The sequence below is a fragment of the Carcharhinus amblyrhynchos genome, chromosome 26, assembly GCF_965287045.1.
Source record: "Carcharhinus amblyrhynchos chromosome 26, sCarAmb.v2.hapA, whole genome shotgun sequence".
NCBI classification, from domain to species: domain Eukaryota; kingdom Metazoa; phylum Chordata; class Chondrichthyes; order Carcharhiniformes; family Carcharhinidae; genus Carcharhinus; species Carcharhinus amblyrhynchos.
This window is the reverse complement of record NC_137349.1, coordinates 21952134-21971781: the sequence shown is the minus strand read 5'-3', so window position 1 is coordinate 21971781 and position 19648 is coordinate 21952134. Positions and strand designations below refer to the sequence as shown.

The window sequence follows — 19648 nt, the reverse complement described above, 5'->3', positions numbered from 1 at the left end:
GTGGAAATGCTATTAAATTTAAAAGTAAATTGGAATATCACTCCAATCAAGTAACTAACATATTTTAATGAGCAAATTTGCCAGTTTTAAAAGCTGCATCCAAACTAATGTGATCCAGCTGGTTAACATTTCCCCAGAGAACTTGGTTTTTGAGAGCTTTTTTCATATCTTAAAAAATATCTTAAAACTGTGAAAAGGTCATTTTTAAAGAAGTTTTACTTTTATCATCAGTGAGGCACCATTAATTTTCATTAGGAAAAAAGATAATACTATTTTCTTGTCTGGATCTAACCCCAAGTGAAATAGATAAATATTTTATCCATTTGATTTCACTGACCACACACTAGTAACTGTTCATATGCTAATCCCACTGGACCATAGCATTCAATTTAAGTAACCAGGAGACTGTTCCATGAGACTGTTCCATGAGCCTGTAACCCATTTTAGATTTGCTTTACACAGCAAAAAAAAAGTGTAAAATTGATCTCTGAATATAATCTGATCCATTGAACTCCTTTTGTCTCAGTAGGACATTTTGTCAAATCTGCTTCATAATTCTAGTTGTAGATCATACTGTATGAATTAACATTACTATTTGCATACTTGCTTAATCCAGTGACACCTGGTGAAGAGTGGTGACTTATTTCTGCTCAAGTACTCAATTTCCTTTTGGATTAGCAGTTGGAAGTATTCTACACTGTTAATTGTGATCAGACCCCCAAAGCTAAAACAACAATCAAAACTGTTTCAAGAAAAAATGTAAAACATTCCTTTTTAATGTTCTTACTTCTATTTCTTAGTAAATTAAGAAGAGCATCTCTCATAATTATTCTTTGTCCCAGCCCAAGTGAAAATGCCAATCAAATTATCACAGTATTAAAAAAGGTGTTTTATTGGAAACCCACCAAATAAATATGGAGGGTTAGGGAGAAATCACTACAAATTACTGAAAATCAAAGGGCTGTTCTTCAGTGAGGTGAATTTATGAAAGCCCATGGTGTGTAGTAATTTGGAACATCTGCAGAGATCTGTGTTATTAAAAGCACCGAAAAGGCACCCTCGTAGTATGTAATGCAATTAGTAATTAAGCAACTATGATTAGCAGACCTGTTGGATTCCAAATTCAGCCCTTAGTTTCCAAGTTTGGTCAAAGGTCCAGAAGAAGAAAGCGAAAAGTTGTCAGCTAGAGCAAATCTTCAAGGCTTTGACTTTGTGACTGTGTAAGTAGATTGTATCTTTTCCCCAATCTAGATACTGAGAGAAGAAAATGGCTTCTCTGGCTTGTCAATATTCCCAATTAATGGGGTGATTGTTTGCCTCTGTCCCCTGTGTCATAAAACGGTCCTGCACTTATTGGTGCCATGTATTCTACTGTAGTGGCTGCCTGGATTGGCCTGCTTTCTGGTTCTACATGGGTAACTTGAGTGGGTTAGGGGCTGTGCAAATTATGTAGAATTGCTTTGAGTTCCCTTGTATCTTAGTTTACTCAACATGTGGTGGCCATTACGGAGACTTGGATGTCTCAGGGACAGGACTGGGTACTTCAGGTGCCAGGATTCAGATGCTTCAGGAAGGACAGGGAGGGAGGCAAAAGAGGTGGTGGAGTGGCACTGTTGATCAGGGACAGTGTCATGGCTGCAGAGAAGGAGGATGCCGTGGAGGGACTATCTACAGAGTCTCTGTGGGTGGAAGTTAGGAACAGCAAAGGGTCGAAAACTTTGCTGGGTGTATTCTATAGGCTGCCCAATAGTGACAGGGAAGTTGAGGTGCAGATAGGGAAACAGATTCTAGAGAGATGTAGTAATAACAGAGTTGTCGTGATGGGAGACTTCAATTTCCCAAACATCGATTGGAATATCCCAAGGGTAAGGGGTTTGAATGGGGAGGAGTTTGTTAGGTGTGTTCAGAAAGGTTTCCTGACACAGTACGTGGATAAGCCTACGAGAGGAGAGGCTGTACTTGACCTGGTACTGGCGAATGAACCAGGACAGGTGATGGATCTCTCGGTAGGAGAGCATCTTGGGAATGGTGATCATAATTCTATCTCCTTCACAATTGCATTGGAACAAGATAGGATCAGGCAGGCTAGGAAGGTGTTTGTCTGGAGTAAGGGGAAATACGAAGACGTCAGGAAGTTACCTGGACAAATAAACTGGAAGGAGGCGTTCTTAGGGAAAAGTACCGAAGGAAGGTGGCGGATATTCAAGGAATGTTTGTCTGGAGCTCTGCATGACAACGTTCCGATGAGACAAGGGGGTTTTGGTAAGTCGCGGGAACCGTGGTGCACGAAGGCTGTGGTGAACCTAGTCAGGAGGAAAAGGAAGGTGTACAAAAGGTTCAGGGAGCTAGAAGATGTTAAGGATCTTGAGGAGTATAAGGATTGTAGAAAGGAGCTTAAAAGGGAAATTAGGAGAGCCAGGAAGGGTCATGAGAAGGCCTTGGCAGGTAAGATTAAGGAGAATCCCAAGGCCTTCTATAAATATGTGAAAAGTAAAAGGATGCGAAGAGAAGGGATAGGACCTATAAAAGGTGAAGGGGGAAAGGTCTGTGTGGTACCAGAAGAAATGGCAGAGGTGCTTAATGAGTACTTTGCCTCATTATTCGCAGTGGAAACTGATCTGGGAGATTTTGCTACGGATTTGCAGCAGTTGGGAAAGATTGAGTATGTGGATATTAAGGAGGAGGACGTGTTAGAACTTTTGAATTCTATCAAGATAGATAAGTCGCCGGGACCAGATGGGATGTACCCCAGGATACTGTGGGAGGTGAGGGAAGTGATTGCAGAGCCCCGGCGATGATCTTTGCGTCGTCAATGGAGACGGGAGAGGTTCCGGAAGATTGGAGGATTGCGGATGTAGTTCCTATTTTCAAGAAAGGGAACAGAGATAGCCCGGAAAATTACCGACCGGTGAGTCTGACCTCAGTGGTTGGTAAGCTGATGGAGAGGCTTCTGAGGGACAAGATTTACGAGCATTTGGAGAGGTTTGACATGATCAGAAATAGTCAGCATGGTTTTGTCAAGGGCAGGTCGTGCCTTACGAGCCTAGTTGAGTTCTTCGAAAATGTGACTGAACACATTGACGAAGGAAGTGCAGTGGATGTGATATACATGGACTTCAGCAAGGCATTTGATAAGGTCCCCCATGCAAGACTTCTTGAGAAGATGAGAGGGCATGGGATCCAAGGGGCTTTGGCCTCGTGGATCCAGAGCTGGCTTGCCTGCAGAAGGCAGAGAGTGGTTGTGGATGGGTCTTTTTCTGCATGGAGGTCAGTCACCAGTGAAGTGCCCCAGGGATCTGTTCTAGGACCCTTGCTGTTTGTCATTTTCATAAACGACCTAGATGAGGAAGTGGAGGGATGGGTTAGTAAGTTCGCCGATGACACGAAGGTCGGTGGTGTTGTGGATGGTGTGGAAGGATGTCAGAAGTTGCAGCAGGACATAAATAGGATGCAGGACTGGGCGGAGAAGTGGTAGATGGACTTCAACGCGGATAAATGTGTAGTCGTCCATTTTGGCAGGACCAATGGGATGAATGAGTACACTATCAAGGGCAGGAGTCTTAGTAGTGTTGAAGAGCAGAAGGATCTTGGGGTCCGGGTCCACAGGACTCTTAAATCGGCCTCGCAGGTGGAGGATGTGGTCAAGAAGGCGTATGGTGTACTGGCCTTCATTAATCGAGGGATTGAGTTTAGGAATCGGGAGGTAATGCTGCAACTTTATAAGACCCTTGTCAGGCCTCACTTGGAGTACTGTGCGCAGTCTGGTCGCCTCACTATAGGAAGGACGTAGAAGCTATTGAAAGGGTACAGAGGAGATTTACAAGGATGTTGCCTGGACTGGGAGGCATGCCTTATGAAGTTAGGTTGAGTGAGCTGGGACTCTTCTCCCTGGAGAGACGAAGGTTGAGAGGCGACCTGATAGAAGTTTATAAAATGTTGAGAGGAATAGATAGGGTGGATTCTCAGAGGCTATTTCCCCGGGTTGAAATGGTCGCTACGAGAGGACACAGATTTAAGGTGTGGGGAGGCAAGTACAGAAGTGATGTTAGGTGTAAGTTTTCCACTCAGAGGATGGTAAGTGAATGGAATTGGCTGCCGTCAGTGGTGGTGGAGGTGAACTCGCTGGGGGTCTTTTAAAAGACTTCTGGATGAGTATATGGGATTTAATGGGATTGGGGGTCATAGATAGGTCTATGGATTGGTAGGTGTTGATGTGATCGGCGCAACTTGTGGGCTGAAGGGCCTGTTTGTGCTGTAGTGTTCTATGTTCTCCATAAGGGAGCAGATCACTGAATTGCATTGAGATTGTTGAAGGCCTGTGTCAGGGTACTATCAGGATAATTCCCTAGCTTGATGAATCCAAATGGAATGAACTCACTTGGATTCAAGCTTGAATTCTGTACAGTTCCCAAGATATTCCACAATTGTGATTAGTTCTGTTAAGGAATTCCCACTTCAGTTAACGGTGGTGATGTAATGTTTTCCATGGTGAACTGCCATTTCTGATGCAGTCCATGGTAAAGATACAGTATGTTCATGTCAAATAGTCTCTATCTTGGAACTTCGCAACTGAGAATGGCCTGAATCTGGTCTTCTGGCCAATGTTTTCCTACTGTTCTGTTGGCATCTGGAGTTGATGGCCCTAATTTGTGTATTAAACAAAGAACAAAGAACAACCCAGCACGGGAAACAGGCCCTTCGGCCCAACGAGCCCGCGCCGCCGCATCGCCCTACACCTATTATGGCCTGAATTCTCTGAGCTTGCCCACGACTGGGTTTCTCCAGTCCTGCTGCAGTGAATGGAGTTTTGGTTGAGCACTAAATTCTCTGTTTTTATTAGCAACAATGGTGGGGCAAACGAGATCGGAGAATCTCAGCCATATTTAACCTGGAATGCCCTAGATTGCATATTCTATGCTACTGTGAAGTAGAAGACACTCAACTTCAGGCCCTGCAGTTTGTTATTCTTAAAACATTATGGAAGTACTAAATGATTAAGTATTTATTTATAAATAACAACATAAAGGAGGAGGACAGAAAAAGCCCAAACTGGTCCATTTAGCCTGTGTTACACAAACAAGGTGCTGGATGTTTGTGCTTCAACCCAGAATCATCCCCTTCTCTTCCACTCGCACCATTTTTTCTAATGATTTAGCAATTTAGGGGTGAGAATAGGGGGCAAATCTGGGGAATTCCTCTATCAATAACACATTTCTTTCCTTACTTATTACTAACTTATCCACCCACTAATACTTGCAAAGCATAGAAGATGTGGGTCTCTATTTAACGTTCAACCTGCAGCAGCCCACTTCTACTTCTGCACCAATTATCCTGTCCTTTTTCTCTGTTTCTAATGCAAATTATTAAGTTAGCCATGCTTTAAAAATATCAGGTAGTTTCCCACGTATGAAATATAAGGCGCAATTCCAGTTATGCATCCATTATGACACTTAGAGTTTTAATTTTAATTAACTATCAACTGAAAGTTATCATTTTAAGGGCATTATATGAAACAACCTATTTCCAGAGTTACAAATAAAAAGTATTCTGGATGAAATTTTTTTTTTTGAGGGCTGAGTGAATGTTCAGTGGAACCTCTAGTTTACTTGCTTTAATTATTGTTTAGTTCTGTCATTATGATGTAGTTTCTTTTAATTCTTTGCTATCCTTTGCTACCCCACAGGCAACTGGAGCTATTTCGGCTGGGGAGACCAACAAAGTATGTAATTATTTATTGCTTCTGGCTGACTCCAAATTTACTATTCTGTTAGAATAAAAATCCAGTCAGATATGTAGATTAAATGATGGTATACGCTGAGCCAGTGATAACAATTATGTAATAGGCCTACAGATTTTACAATACAATATGAGGTTAATAGACCAGATTATGCAATTTTCAAGAAAAGGGCATTTATTTGCGCATTATTACTGATGACCAACAAACATAAATTATAATTGAATTAATTGGGTGAAACTTAATAACCAGTAGGATAAATGTGTCCCAGAACAGTACAGCCATTCTGTTAGCTTATTAAAACTTTCTTTTCAAATCAGAATTTTTTTGTTAATTGAAATATTTTGATCAGATCCATTACCTGACTGTCTTTGGTAATGGTGCTGCAAACATAGAACACTGTTCATAAACTGGTCTTTAGCAGGTAATTCATTGTGCCTTTACATTTAATTTACTTTAATGTGACGTTTGTGTAATCCTATAGATGATTTATTTTTGTATTGTTGATCATTCACACTAAGATGTAGGACTTTGTTCTTATTGCATAAACTGCATAATACTCAAATCATATGGATGGCTTTATTGACATTGTGTAAGCAAAATGATGCTAATTTCTTAAGTTTTATTAATTTGTTGATTATCCATCATCTCTGAAGATCTTCATTTTTAATCTAGCTCTTGGAAAATGTGCGCAAGTCATTTTCCATGAGCGATTGTTTTCTGTGAGTCTTAGTTTAGTTTCCTGTGGTGCTGTGCAACTATTTTGCCAATTTAGTAGTCTCAATTTGGATCTACTCTTGATTAAAACTATAGAGAGTGAAAATGTCATGATTCAGTAGGAAGTTGAACTGCCTCAGGGGACTGGGAAAAGGGAAAGCAACACGGCTAAATGTGTTCAAGAACCTTAATTATGTTACTATTTGGGTTAGAAACATGGAAAATATTTTACTTCCCTTCATATATCTGCCTCTAAACAGCCTTCATACTAGCCTTACCAGCCCTCTGCCTTTCAGTGAATGATTGCTATAAAATGTACAATGCAACTTTGGATAAATATTTTCACCTACTTCCCTTTTAGAAAAATATGAGTTCTGTTCCGTGCCTCCCCATAATAGCATGACCAAGATTTGTAATTTGCCATATCATGCCCATCTACAGCCTACTACTCCATTGCCACAGAAATAGGTTGCTTAGCAGCCATGTTGCAAAATACCAGCAGCATTTGATCATTTATTTCCTCAGTCCATTACTATAACCTTTAAGTGTAGGAGCTGCTTGCATATGTCAATTTTCCATAAGTTATTGTATTAAATATTTGGCGAGAGCATTCCTAGTATTTAAATGAAAATTGTTGCAGTCTTCCTTGTTTTCAGGAATTTTGATACCAATGTATTCCATCAACAATAGAGTCTTGATTTCTATGCAAAAAGATGCATACAGTCGAGAACTATTTATTTTGCCCGATAAGAATATTTTCCATAATTGCATAATAGGGCTGTATAGAGGATGTCTAATCATAGAATGATGCAGGATAGGAGGGCAGTTGGCCCATTGGCCCTTGTTGACCGAACAAGGATGTTGTTTCCTCTGGCAGAGGTTCTCTTACAAGGGCCACAGTCTCTGGATTCAGGATGGCCATTTAGGACTAAGATGAGGAGAACACCTTCACTCAGAGTGGTGACTTGCAGAATTCTCTACCATGGAAGACTATGGAGGCCAAATCATTGAATATAATAAAGAAGGAAATGGATAGATTACTAAATTCTAAATGTGTCAGGGTGTATGGGGAAAGTGCCAAAGTATGGTGTTGAGACAGAGGATCAGCTATGATCATACTGAATGACAGAGTAGGCTTGAAGGGCCAAATGGCCCACTCCTCGTATTTTCTATGTTTCTAATGTATCAAAGTTCTTTGATTTTAATGCTTGGAAATCTTCCCTCAGGTTTCTAAGGAGAACAGCTCTAGCTTCACTATTTCCTCCATGTAGCTACCATCTTTTTTATTCCTAGAAAATTCTATTAGATCTCCTCTGCACTGGTACGGTGCCCAGAATTGGCCACAAATCCTCACCTGGACTTATCAAGGTTTAGCACAGCTACCTTGTTTTCTTTTCCTTGGTTTCTATTACAGAATGAAGGATCCCATATGGCTTTTTAACATAGTCTTTAACTTGTTCTGCCACCTTCAAGAACTTGTATATATACATTCCAGGTCTCACTGTTCTTGCATTAATGCACACCTTAAAAATTTTACCACTTAATTTATATTGCCTCTCCCCATTTTTCTTAACAAAATGAATCCTTTTACATTTCCCTGCATTAAATGTCATCTGTTATGTGTCTGCCCATTCCATTAGTCTGATTATTTTCAAGCATTCATGAGATGTGCAAGTCCCTGCTATTTATTGCCCACTTATACTTGCCTTTGAATTTGTGTTGAACCATGCCACCTTGAAACAGTACAGCCCATGTGTGTTACAATTTTTGCTAGATTTGTTTTGATACTGTTGAGTGGCTCACTAAACCATTGAGGGCAGCTAATAAACCATACTGTTTTGAATCTGAAGTCAGATCCAGGCCAGACTGGGCAAGGACAGCAGATTCCTTTCCTGAAAACACACCAGTAACTTGTTGGGTTTTTACAACAACTTGATAATTCTATGGTCACTGTTACTGATATTAGCTTTTTGTTCCAAATTACTTTAATTAACTGAACTTAAATTCCCCCAACTATTATGGTAATTTGAACTCTCATTTCAGGGTTGTTAGTCCAGTAACCTAGCTGCTTTCTTCCCATTTCTGTTTGACTGCAAAAGAAGTTCAATGCTGTTTGACTGGGCACCAATGGTTAGATTGTGAGGGGAGATTATATAAATTAGACTAGTATTCCTAGGAGTATAAAAGGTTAAGAAGTGATTCAGTTGAGGTTTGTAGAACTTTTGAAGGAATTGATAGTCACCAACTTACATTTACAATTGCACCTTTAACGTAGTAAAATCTCCCAAACTGTTTCTTGGGAGTGTAATCAAACAAATTTAACACCAATCCACATAATACAATATTAGGACAGATAGCCAAAGAGGTGGGTTTTGTGCAGCATTAAAAAGAGCAAAGGGAGATAGAGAGGTAAAAACTAAGGGAAGGAATTCCAGAGCTCAGGCCCTGAATTCCAGAGCATGGTCCCCTTTGGCCCAAAAGGCCATAGTTGGCGAAACATAGAGATTTGGAGGATTATTGAGGCTGATGGAAGATGTGGGGCCATTAGAGATTTGAAAAGAAGGCAGAGAATTTTAAATCGATACATTGCTGGCGTGATGGGTGAGCAGGACTTGGAATGAGATATACTCAGCAGTGATTTGGATGAGTTTCCATTTACAAAGGGTGGAGCCAGATAGCGAAAAGCTTTTTGCCCACTGGGTGGGGACAGGGAACAGAACCGTTACATCAGAACAAGGGCATTCAGCACAGAAGTTAGGAAACACGTCTTCATGCAAAGGGTGCTAAATGTTTTGATGACTTTCCGAAAAATGCAGTAGCAGTTAACTTTAAATCTGAGATAAAAATAGTTTTGTTGGATCAGGGTATAAATAGATGCAAGTGAGTGGATAGAGTTAAGATACAGATTAGCTACGATCCCACTGAATAGTAAAATGGGCTTGACAAGCTGCATAGCTTACACGTGTTCATGGAATAGAATGGAATCAAAAGCCCTGATTTTACCAGCACACCCTCCATGAAATTGAGGTGGGCGAGGCTCACAGAATGGCATACTCCATTGGCCTCGAACATGATCTCATGAGCTTCAGACAGGTTGCTGGTAAAATTCCAGCCGTAGAATCCCCACCATGCAGAAGAAGGTCATTTGACCCATTGAGCCTGCATTGATAATCCTGTGATGTGGAGATGCCGGTATTGGGCTGGGGTAAACACAATAAGAAGTCTCATAACACCAGGTTAAAGTCCAACAGGTTTATTTGGTAGTAAACACCACTAGCTTTCAGCACGCTGTTCCTTCGTCAGATGATTGGAGAGTTCTGATCACAAACAGGGCGTATAAAGGCACACACAGTTTACAGAATACTGATTAGAATGCGAGTCTTTACAGCTTATCTGCTATTCATGTCTTAGAGGTGCAGACGATGCGAGTGGAGATAGCATTAAGCATAGGTTAAAGAGATGTGTATTGTCTCCAGACAGGACAGTAAGTGAGCTGTTGCAAGTTCAGACAAGTCATGGGGGTTACAGATAGTGTGACATGAACGCAAGATCCTGGTGGAGGCCGTCCTCGTGTGTGCAGAAGTTGGCTATCAGTTTCTGCTCAGTGACCCTGCACTGTCATATGTCGTGAAGGTCGCCTTGGAGAACATTTACTTGAAGATCAGAGGCCGAATGCCCATGACTGCTGAAGTTTTCGCCAACAGGAAGGGAACAGTTTTGCCTGGTGATTGTTCACAGCAAATGACCCAGCCTTCAGGAGAACAGTGACCACAACACCACACAACCCTACCACAGCAACCTCTGCAAGAAATGCCAGATCATCGACATGGATGACATCATTTCACATGAGAATGCCATCCACCAGGTACACGGCACATGCTCTTGCAACTCGGCCAATGTTGTCTACCTGATACACTGCAGGAAAGGATGTCCCAAGGCATGATACGCTAGGGAGACCATGCAGACATTAGGACAACGGATGAATGAACACCGCTTGACAAGCACCAGGCAAGACTGTTCCCTTTCTGTTGGCGAACACTTCAGTGGCCATGGGCATTCAGCCTCTGATCTTCGGGTAAATGTTCTCCAAGGCGGCCTTCACGACATACGATAGCACAGAGTTGCTGAGCAGAAACTGATAGCCAAGTTCCGCACATATGAGGATGACCTCAACCGGGATCTTGGGTTCATGTCACACTATCTGTGACCCCCATAGCTTGCCTGAACTTGCAACATCTCACTTATTGTCCAGTCTGGAGACAATACACATCACTTTAATCTATGCTTAATGCTATCTCCACTCGCATTGTCTGCACCTTTAAGACTTGAACAGCAGATTAGCTGTAAAGACTTGCGTTCTAATCAGTATTCTGTAAACTGTGTGTGCCTTTATATGCCCTGTTTGTGATCAGAGTTCTCCACTCACCTGACAAAGGAACAGTGTTTTGAAAGGTAGTGGTGTTTACTACCAAATAAACCTGTTGGACTTTAACCTGTTGTTGTGAGACTTCTGACTGTGTTGACAATTCCACTCAGGCCCTATCCTCATAACACCCATGTTTTTACCCAGCCAATCTCCCTGACACTAAGAGGCAATCTTAGCATGGCCAATCAACCTAACCCACACATCTTTGGACTGTGGGAAGAAACCCACACACACACAAGGAGAATGTGCCCACATTGTCACCCAAACTTGGAATTGAACCCGGGTCGCTGGTGCTGTGAGACAGTAGTGCTAACTACTGTGCCACTGTGTCCCTTCATGTTCCTATGATCCAGGAAAGGATTATATATTTGGAAAGTTAAGTAAGTATTAGATCGAAGACCAAAGTATGGTCCATTATTAGTTTTTCAATTATTCAAACTTTTTTCTTTAATTATTGTTTCCTAAAATTGAAGCTCCAACTGTAGTAAATGATACCTACAATTATTACATATTTCTGTTTATTTTATACTGGACACATGGAATTTTCATTGAACTTATGTTTACTTGATATGATGTTTCAGATTCAATTTCGATATTCATTTTTTATTTTAAACAGAGACTAGGCCTGTTCAGTTGGTAAAGGTTGTGTTGAAAAGTCAATGATCAATGTGGAACTGAGCCACGCAAACAAAGATCTGAGTCACAGCTGTAATGTTTGCTGAACTAGCTAATCAGAACTGAGACAAAAATGAGGAGCTAACTTTGGGCTTTGTGCCGGGGAAGAAGTTCAGCCAGGGACTAGAGGATGATCGGTCTTTCACCCCAAGAAATATCTCCTGTCTTCATGAGGATGAAGGGAGGAAAGAAACTAATAGGAAAAAAGATGGAGGGAATTATTTTAAATATTATTTTCTGTTTTCATAACTTGGCACCAACCAGAGTTGAAGCTGGTTTTACTATATTGCCCCTCGACTACTTATGCCAAAACCTGCTGAGACAGCAAGGAAACTTGTAAAAAGGTTTTTTTGAAATGTGTGAATATGCATCTTATAATTGGAATGTGCCAACTTATAATCTAGTTATTTTCAGGAAATATCCTTTAATCTGAAATCAATTGTTTAATTGATACGCAGCTAATCTGTCTACAATAATCAGATGACTTATTTTTCCATAAATGCACATTTCTGGTGTCCATGGACAGCAAAGTAAGGCTATGAAGTTGTAATAATTGCATGATTATAGATGGTTATGTTAAAGCACATCAAAAAAGCTGTAAAACAAGTTATTATTTTACAGTTCTGGACTTTCAACATTGTAGAAATGTGATTTCCATCGTTTATAGACAATGAAGATCCTGACAGTGCAGTGGATGACAGAGACAGTGATTATCGAAGTGAAACTAGCAACAGCATCCCACCTCCATATTATACAACATCTCAGCCCAACGCATCAGTACATCAATACTCCATTTCTTCACGGCATCAGCAGAGTGGATCACGGGATTCTTGCACTGATTCTATTCATAGTTATGAGCTAGATTATTCAGATCATCAGAGGCCAATAAGGTACAATTTATTATGTTGACTTCTTTTTGATTTTTAAAGTCAAGTAATTGCACCATTTTTAACAGCTAAAATGAGAGGTAAACCGGTGGGTCATTGCAGAGCTGCATGCTGTATCTCACTATGGTAGGAGATTGTGGCTAGTTTTACATCTCAGTGGGTTCATTGTGGTATGTTCAATAAAGGAAGAAGGTAATTCTGAGAAAGGGACAATTGATGACTAAACATGCATCACTCTCATAACGTAGCTTGCTGGCTTAGTAGTAACGACCTTAAGCTTAAAATGCTTACCTTCCCACTAGGTGTGGGAAAGGGAACATTGATGACAAGATGTAATTGTTGATGAATAATGCTTTTAATTACTTTGTTCTGTTTCATAGGCTTTTTTCATTTAAAAAGAACACTATTTTAGTGATTTCTGTTATTCTGCCCATAACTGAAAATGTCTGTGGTTTTGCACATTTTCTTTCCAGCTGGCACAATAATCTTCAGTATCTGAACAAATATTTTCATTACCTTTGAGTAATTTTATTTCCTGGCCCAGTGAACAGCTTGGAGATGATGTGAGATCGGTGGCTAAATGACTGCACCCTGGTGTAATCAATAATTCAATCTGCATGAGCTTCATTTGGTTGACATCAACCTGGGAAAAAATAAGAGGAACCTGGTTCAGCTTAATTCACCTTCAGGAAGATATTTTCCTCCCTCCAGCCAGCTGACTAAGCAGCATTAGAAATGGATTTGTGAAACACTGCATGCAACTAATTTTTCATTTCCAGAGATCTTGCTTTTAGCATGAACTGGAATAAAATGATATATAAATTAGTTAATAAAGTTTTTTTAAAAAATTCATTTGTGGGACATGGGCTTCATTGGCTAGCTAGCATTTAATGCCCATCCCTAATTGCCTTTGAACTGAATGGCATGCTGGTCATTTCAGAGGGCAGTTGAGAGTCAACCACATTGCTGTGGCTCTGGAGTCACATGTAGGCCAGAGCAGGTAAGGATGGCAGATTTTCTTCCCTAAAGGACATTAGTGAACCAGATGGGTTATTCCGACAATCGATAAAGCAAACGTGCACTAAATCCAAAGGTAAGTTAATCTGGATTTAGTGATGCAAATGTTGTTTTACAACCTCTACTTGTTTTTTCCCTTGAACATTATATTCGCCATTCCTGAGTATTTTTGTTTCTCTTGTTTTTCATTGTATTGTGTCAAGTTATTGATTATTTACATTAAATGCATGCAATTAGGACAGTATTATTAAATTTATGCTTGATAATTCAATTTTTTTCATGGAAATGCATGAGATTTTCAAAATTTTAGAATACCTAGAATCATGTTTTTCGTGGTTGAACGAAGAATTTAAAAAGTATTTTATATGTGGTGGAATATCAATAGCTTAAAAAGAATCCCAACAATGTACAGTTCACTTTCAAGTTAATTTTATTCATTGTACTTTCTGCAAATTTGAACATCACTGCACACATCCATCTACAGGGAATGAACAGAAATAACATCAGAACAGACACTTAAAGCTACTCTGGAAAACTGCTTAATTACTACACTAGGCGAAGGAAAGAGGAACGGAAAGAAGCAGTGTACTTGATTTTCTAAAAGGGATTGGATAAGGTGCCACACAAAATGTTAGTATGCATGACAAGAGCTCATGGAGTTGGGAATAATACATTAGCATGGATAAATTAATGTACAGGAAACAGAGCTTGGGATAAACAGCATTTTGAAGTTGGCGGGTTTTAACTGGTGTAGCAAGGATTAGTGTTGGGGCTTCAACTAATCACAAGCTATGTTAATGACTTAGATGGAAACCGAGTAATATATTGAAGTCCACTGTCAATATAAAATTAGATATGAAAGTAATCTCCGAGGAGGATACAAAGAAGTTGTAGACAGGTACAGGGTAAGTAAGTAGGCACCATGATGGCAGATGGAGTATAATGTGGGGAAGCGTGATCCTATTCAGTCTGTAGTAAGAATAGAAAAAACAGTATTTTTAAAAAGGCATGAAACTCTTTAATGTTGATATGCAGAAATACTTGGGTGTATCCATATAGGGAAGACAGAAAATTAGCATGCAGTGCAGCAAGTGATTAAGTAGAAACACCAGTAATAGAAATAGAAGCAGCAGTAGGCCATTTGTCCTTCAAGCCTGCTCAGTCATTCATTATGATCATGGCTGATCATGAAGTTCAATAACCTGTTTTCACCTTCCCCCTCCCCCCATATCCATTGATACCTTTAGTCCCAAGAGCTATACTTAATTCCTTTTTAAAATCACACAATGTTTTGGCCTCAGCTACTTTGTGTGGTAAAGTTAAAGTTTATTTAATTATTAGTCACAAGTAGGTTACATTAACACTGCAATGAAGTTACTGTGGAAATCCCCTAGGTGGCACACTTCGGTGCCTGTTCGGGTACACAGAGCGAATTTAACATGGGCAGTGCACCTAACAAGCATGTCTTTTGGACCATGGGAGGAAACCAGAGTATCCAGAGAAATCCACGCAGACACGGGGGAATGTGCAAACTAATAAGACAGGGATCCAAACTGGGAATTGAACCTGGGTCCCTGGTGCTGTGAGGCAGCTGTGCTAACCACTGTGCTGCCCTGGTAATGAAGTTGTGGTAGTGAATTCCACAGATTCACCACTCTCTGGGTGAAGACATTTCTCCTCTTTTCAGTCCTAAAAGGCTAATCCCCTCTCCTCAACCTATGACCCTCAGCTCTGAACTCCACAGCCATCAGGAACATTCTTTCTGAATCTACTCTGCCTAACCCTGTTAGAATTTTGCAGGTTTCAATGAGATCCCTTCTCACTCTTCTAAACGCCAATGAATGTAATCCTAACCAACTTAGTCTCTCCTCTTATGACAGATCTGCAATCCCAGGAATCAGCCTGGGTAAACCTTCACTGCACCTGCTCTATAGCAATAAAGAATGTCCTTCCTCAGATAAGGACACCAAAACTGCACACAGTATTCCAGGTGTGGCCTCACCAATGGACTATACAATTGCAGTAAAGCATCATTAGTCCTGTGAATCCTCTTGCTATGAAGGCCAACATACCATTTGCCTTTTTTTTTGCTGCCTGCTGTACCTGCGTGCTTACTTTCAGTGACTGATGCGCGAGGACACCAAGATCTCGCTGAGTATTCACCTATCACAATTTATAGAGTCACCTCAGCTTGGAGCCCTCCTGTCATGTCTTACCCTTTCAGGTTAAATTAATACTTTTAATATAAACAATATCTAACAACGCTCTTCTCTGCTCTTTGTTACTATCGAATATATTTCTTACAAACAATGAATCACAATATTTTAATAGTTCTAACCAGCACTAGTAGTAAGTATCTACCCAACTGTACTCACTCAAACAAACGGCTATTTAGATTTCCTTAGGAGATGTGAGCTTGCACTCTACTCTTTCTTACAGTCCTTTAGCCACCTGGTTTTGACCTTAGATTCACTTTTTTTTAACTCCTTATCCCCCTAGTTTTGTTCCTTAACTCTTATCTTGTCCAGCTGTTTAAGTTTCAGTTATTTAAAGCTGAACCCTGATATCAGTTAATCACCAACCAATCAGCTTACCACTTTCCTGTGAAATCACTTTTAGATTTTCAAACGTAATACATTGTTTGGCGGCTCTCCCTTGCAGGACCCTGAGCCTCACGTACCCATTATCCCCCATTCCCAGAAGAGTATCCCTCGCAAGCCCATGATCTTTGCGCATCCATTATCCCCCATTCCCAGAAGAGTATCCTTTGCAGGCTCCTGAGCCTCGCGCACCCATTATTCCCTATTACCAGAAGAGTACCCCTTGCAGGCCCCTGAGCCTTGCGCACCCATTATCCCCCTTTCCCAGAGGACTATCCTTTGCAGGTCCAGTGTTCTCCACTCCCTGAAAGTATATGAAGATCCCGAGCCTCATGCTCCCTTTATCCTCCATTCCCAGAAGGGTGCCCCTCGCAGTTTCAGTGCTTTCTGTTTCCTGAAGGTAATTGAAGGCCCTGAGCTTTGCGCACCCCTTATCTTCCGTTCCCAGAAGGATGTCCCTCTCGGGCCCAGTAGTCTCCGCTCCCTGGAGGTAAGTGAGGGCTCCGAGCCTCGCGCTCCCTTTATTCTCCGCTTCCAGAAGCATGTCTCTTGCAGGTCTGGTGCTCTTTGTTCCACGAAGGTAAGTCAATTAGGAATGCAAATGGCATGTTGGGCTTTACTGAAAAGGGATTGGAAGTCTTGCCAGAATTGTATGGGCTTTGGTGATAACACAACTGGAATACAGTTTTAGTTTTCATGTCTAAGGAAGAATATATGTCCTTTGGATGTGATATAGGGAGGTTTCTATATATAGATTCCTGGGATGTGGGTTCTTTTATGATGGGAGGCTGAGTAAATTGGGCCTGCACTCTCTGGAGTTTGGTCGATCATTTAAGACTGAGAGATGAATTTCTTTTCTCAGAGGGTTGCAAATCTTTGGAATTGTGCACCTCAGTGTTGTGAGTTTTCCATTATTGATTATAACTCTGATAAGGGGACTTGAGAAGCAGGCAGGAAATTCGATTAGAGGCAGAAGATCAGCCATGATTTTGTTAAATTGTAAAACCGGCTTGAGAGCTAATGTCTATTTCTGCTCCTACATCTTATGTTCTTTTATTTTTTAATTCACGAATTGTTTGGCCAAATTAAAAGCATTTCAAAAATATTTTTAACAATATTGTCCTTGCAGTGTGAAATATTACAGAAATTTACCTGGTGCATTCATGTTTGTGCTGCTACTTCTTTTTGGTTTTAATACTTCAATTTTGGCAACATTGAAAGCTTACCATTTTAACTATTTTAGTTCTGCAAGTAACTTGGGATATAAACTAATGATATAATTGTACATGTAAAGAGTGTACATTAAAAATTGTATAAAATATACTGCAGATTATTACTTTCATAGTGCACACTGGGATTATGAATGCACTTTAAATTCTAAAATGCAACCTTTTCTTTAGGTGTCTCCCTGCTGTTTGATATTATGTATAATGTATGTGTTATTAAATTATTTAATGACTTTCATAATTTTTTGCACTGGAGACAGTGTTATTGCTAATCGTCTCTGTGGAAGATCAGCATGTAGTAATTTTTCTGTTAATGTAGGGAAGATAACTTCATGGAAGTGTTTAAAAGGGCAACATCTTTGCTCATTTTAAATAAAATGACTACATTGCACCCCAATATTAGCAGCTGTCTGGGGAATATGCAACCATTTAAATATATAGAGAATAAAATCTGTAAGCATGCAAGACACCAGGAAAATGTATTTTATAAAGGATAACACATGCATATGTACTGTACTGGAAAATAGTATCTGCAGTTTATATAGTTACAGTATTGATATACAGAAACAAACCCCTTAATGGGAACACCTCTATCATTCTGTTTTGATTGTCATTCCCTTTTGGCACTTTTTGAATAGTGACTCAATTGTATATCTGTAATTATACCCATTAAAAGAACTGTTCCCATTAACTGGAATATGTTGGAATAAGATTTTGTATTTACAATTTCAGACTGGAAATATTGCAACAAATCTCTATATAGCAGACTGTCATGTTTTTAATCTGTGTATGTAATTTGACTTTCTATCAAAAGTTCTTAAAGAATGAGGTTGGGCATTAGAAATTGCAAGAACTATTGCTTACTATGTTCTGAGACTACTGTATTTTTAAATATGCAGTGGGTAAAAATAAATTAAAGTGGTGTTTGAACTTGAAAATTAGCCATGGTATTGGACCATTATGTTTTTTTTACATTTTCCCTCTATAACCAAAATTGTTAACTTTGCTGAATACATTTGGCTAAGCATTCCTAACAGGAAGGCTGAGAAATCAGATCTGCATCTGTGGGTATTGTAAGTCCTTCTTGTGATGTGTTTGCTGCAGAGTACTGTGGTAACTGAACACTGAATTCATTGATTCAATGTGCCCAGTACCCCAGTACTTCCTTTCTTTTGCCCAACTCATTGGCTTCACTGGATATTAAGTTTAATTTTATATCCTGATCCAGAAAAGCACAGTTGTCTCAGTAGGGTATGCAATAAAAAATGTGTAGAGTAACCTTTTGATATTTTTAAATTTTCCCTCACCATCTTCCTCTTTGTGCTTTCCACTTTCTCTGGTAGACGCTATGATAGCATAGATTCTGCCACAAATGGACGCAGTGACCTAGAGACTGCGTCAGACTCTAGCAGGCTAACCAGTCGTCAGTATTCCCTTGAAAGTAGGCAGTCTCTAGATCTGTCGGATAGGTGGGTTTGAACTGCATCTATTGCATTGTTCGTACACTAGACATTTGTGGTCTATAAATGTGCTGTGGCTTTTTGTCTAGTAGTTGTGTGCATGCTCGCTTAAATGTTTCTTCTGTATTTGTGGACTTACAATGGCTTCAATGAAATAATATCAAAAGTTGAACTTGTATAACATTTATCAGTATAGGTTGACTAAAATTATATATGTATTGATATTTAATAGGTGTATAAATTTACACAAGTTTCTATACCCAGTTTCTTGTTCTTTAAATTTTCACATTAATCAATATAATTTAATCTATAAATTGTAATAAAATGTTTACATATTTATTTCAATAAGAATGTGGCATCGTATTTTGATGTTTGCCTCTAACCCTTTAAGTTTTGAACACCATCATCAACATCTGGACACTGCGGGGTCAGCAGCAGTACTGCAGTCTTCTGGAGCTGGCTATTTTGTCTTTTGGGGTTTGGAAAGAATTTCTTATTTTTTTCCTAAATGAGTTCAAGATTACTTTTTCTATTTTGTCTGACCCAGGTGATTGTGGAATGCAAGGTTGGGAGTGGTGGAGTCACATAGGATGCACCATGATTGAATAGGACAGGCTTTTTGAACCATCTTTCCTTGCCCTGTTTTTGTGTACATTCTGGTCTTGAATGCAACATTTGTAAGCTGGATTTCTTTTGTAAACCCTCAACAGCGAATTATAGACAAGTTGTAAATGAAGCTGTACTTTTTTTACATAAATTCTCAAATCAGATTATAAAATCATATTTCTGAGGTGGTAAGAAAATCAGAGATTACAATACAATTTCAATAACTGACTCATTTACCATGATGGCGACTACTTCGATCTTATTGCTAATAACTTTTAGATCACTTTTCAGGTGTCTTTG

The 19648-nt window shown here is 39.8% G+C and overlaps 1 protein-coding gene across 1 annotated transcript in view; it reads left to right on the top strand.

Moving 5' to 3' along the window:
- Positions 1-19648, top strand: part of LOC145358503 (protein unc-13 homolog A-like) — a 367395-nt gene that overhangs the window by 161166 nt on the left and 186581 nt on the right. Inside the window, exons 8-10 of the mRNA XM_080212618.1 lie at positions 5684-5719; positions 12220-12442; positions 18626-18751. Coding sequence (XP_080068744.1) covers positions 5684-5719; positions 12220-12442; positions 18626-18751 — 385 coding nt within the window. The remainder of the gene's footprint in view (positions 1-5683; positions 5720-12219; positions 12443-18625; positions 18752-19648) is intronic.